This window comes from Galeopterus variegatus, unplaced genomic scaffold (genome assembly GCF_000696425.1).
Source record: "Galeopterus variegatus unplaced genomic scaffold, G_variegatus-3.0.2 Scaffold3605, whole genome shotgun sequence".
Taxonomy (NCBI): domain Eukaryota; kingdom Metazoa; phylum Chordata; class Mammalia; order Dermoptera; family Cynocephalidae; genus Galeopterus; species Galeopterus variegatus.
In genome coordinates, this window is record NW_007729716.1 from 55,807 (window position 1) to 58,592 (window position 2,786).

At 49.0% G+C, this 2,786-nt stretch overlaps 1 protein-coding gene across 1 annotated transcript in view; it reads right to left on the reverse strand.

Moving 5' to 3' along the window:
- The window catches only part of WDR88 (WD repeat domain 88), a 34,450-nt gene extending 32,830 nt beyond the window's left edge, over nucleotides 1-1,620 (reverse strand). Inside the window, exon 1 of the mRNA XM_008585527.1 lies at nucleotides 1,363-1,620. Coding sequence (XP_008583749.1) covers nucleotides 1,363-1,620 — 258 coding nt within the window. The remainder of the gene's footprint in view (nucleotides 1-1,362) is intronic.
- Nucleotides 1,621-2,786: the final 1,166 nt, after the last annotated feature.

Sequence of the window (2,786 nt, forward strand, 5' to 3'; positions counted from 1 at the left end):
AGGCATTCTTTCTGCTCACAGATGATTTTTTCTTTTTTTTTTTTTTTTTTTTTTCTGGCCTATAAATTTTTTTTTCCTTTAAATTTTTATTTTGTCGATATACAATGTGGTTGATTATTATGGCCCATCACCGAAACCTCCCTCCCTCCTCCCTCCCCCCCCTCCCACCCAACAATGTCCTTTCGGTTTGCCTGTTGTAACAACTTCAAAGGATTGTAGTTGTTATATCTCCCCCCCCTCCGGTTATTTTTTGTGTGTGTGAGTGAATTTATTTATTTATTTTTAGCTCCCACCAATAAGTAAGAACATGTGGTATTTCTTTTTCTCTGCCTGACTTGTTTCACTTAATATAATTCTCTCAAGGTCCATCCATGTTGTTGCAAATGGCAGTATTTCATTCGTTTTTATACCTTAGTATTCCATTGTGTAGATATACCACATTTTCCATATCCACTCATCCGATGATTCCAACTCTTGGCTATTGTAAAGAGCACTGCAATGAACATTGGGAAACAGGTATACCTTTAACTTGATGATTTCCATTCCTTTGGGTATATTCCCAGCAGTGGGATAGCTGGGTCATATGGTAGATCTATCTGCAATTGTTTGAGGAACCTCCATACCATTTTCCATAGAGGCTGCACAATTTTGCAGTCCCAACAACAATGTGTGAGAGTTCCTTTTTCTCCGCAACCCCGCCAGCATTTATCGTTCAGTCTTTTGGATTTTAGCCATCCTAACTGGGGTGAGATGGTATCTCAGTGTAGTTTTGATTTGCATTTAACAAGGGAAACTTTTAAAGCAATCTTGACTNCAGATGGCAGTAAGTGTGTGGGTTGATTTCTGGATTCTCTATTCTATTCCATTGATCAGTCAGATTATTTTCTCTTCCCAGCCACCACCCTTTGCTTTATCAATGCAGTGTCCATCAAACATCACCAAGAATACAGCGTAGTGTTGTTAGATTTCTCCTTCCTTTTCCTCCTGAAGCTCCTTCACCGACCCTTGGGGGCATTTGGGACTGTGGCCCCGCAGAGACCACACAGGGTCTGGCTTGGGTCAGGGCACGCAGCTTAGGAATAGCGTCTTCGCCCCAGAGGTGTCCTTGTTTCTCCAGCGCGGCAGCGGGGGAAGCCCCAGCCACCCCCACCTCCTCCAGCTGGCCCTGCCGCAGCCACTTCTGAGCCTTTGCCCGCTAGGGTGTGCCGCAAATGGGGCACTGGGCCCAGAACTTCACTGGGGTCCCTGACAAAGCCAGGTGGGTCCCCCATGGGGACCTCGCCGTCCCGGCACCCTCCCCCACCCCCACTACAACGTATGGGGAACAGGCCACTGCCCCCTCACCCCGGGGACAGTTCTGACCTTGGAGAGCGGCTCGTGATCACCCCAGAACTTCTTTTCCCGTGTCTCGTGCTTCTTGGGCGGCGGTAGGGCTCTGTCCAAGGCCAGGGGATCAAGGGTGGCCAGCATCCGGTCCTGGCGCGCCTCCGGGAGCGACATCTTGAAACCGTCGAAGGCTCTCACTAGGGTCGCCCAGGGCAGCCTGCGGGGCCAATGCGCGCTGGTGGCGATCGTGGTTGAACGCTTCCAGCCCTCGCCGGGGGCTTTCGGGAAGGCCATCACAGAGCCCGGCCTGCCAGTGGCCTCCCAAGGGCCTGGCCAGGAACGGTGGCACCACGAGCCCACGCCCTGCACCCGGCCCTTGGAACCCACGCGCCACCCTGACCCGACGATCTCGCTGCCTCCTCGCCAGCTAGGTGAAAGTTGGAGGTTATTCCGCGGAATGAGGTTATTACTAGAAAAATGGGCTTCGCCTTCTGGGCACAAGAGGAATGAGGCAGACCTGCAAAACCAGCGACCCCATCCTCCTGCCCGTCCTCCCTTTGAGTCTTGCCGGCTCCCTGTCACAGGGCGATTTCTGTGTGTCCTTTGCCTATGTAGGGGCTCTTGGCCAACCCACTTCATTCCAACAGAAGAGAAATGGTCAAGTTATGGAATGGCCTTTGTATGAAACAATATGCAGCTATAAGGGGTGGTTCACACAACTTATAAGAGCATGAGGGAAATGAAATATCTATCACAGTGCCAATGAAAGTAATAGAGAACAAAATGCCACCTCTAGTCAGATAACAGCCCCCTGGCTAGAAAAAGCCTGGATAGAATTATTTCAAAACATTGAGGAATATTATTCCACCCATCTCTGGGTGGTAAAATTAGAAATAATCTTCTTCTTTCTTCTCTCTCCTTTTAAAATTGTTCTGATCTATGATGCTCCCCTTCATAATGTAAAAAATCTGTCCACTTCTTGAAAAAGATCTCATCAGCGCACATGAGATGGCCTCAGAGCAGGGACCTAGGGCTGCAGAGCAAGGACCTGTAGCTGGTGTGACCCAGGCTGTGTGTGCACATTCTCCCATTCAGTCTCACCGCCTGTCTCAGACACTTTAGTGACATCTACCCTGAGAGGCTCAGGCCCTCTGCCAGGACCCTGGCTCTGCGCTGCCCACTGGGTTCCTGGCCACCACCAGCAATCCCCAGAGGGTGGCGCCCCACTCCCAAGGAAACAGCAAGAGGGAAAGCAACCACCACCCTCGCTCACACACACATCCTTCAATGAGTTCAAACTGTCCTTATTTGGACTCAGCTCTCTTCATACCAAAACCAGAGAAAAGCCTTCCCTTTTATTTTCTTTTTTAAAGTTCTAGAAAATAAAAAAATTGAAAAGAATATAGAAAAATTTCACTTTAATTAAACTGTTCAGTCTGAATTTTTTCCTCTAACATTAA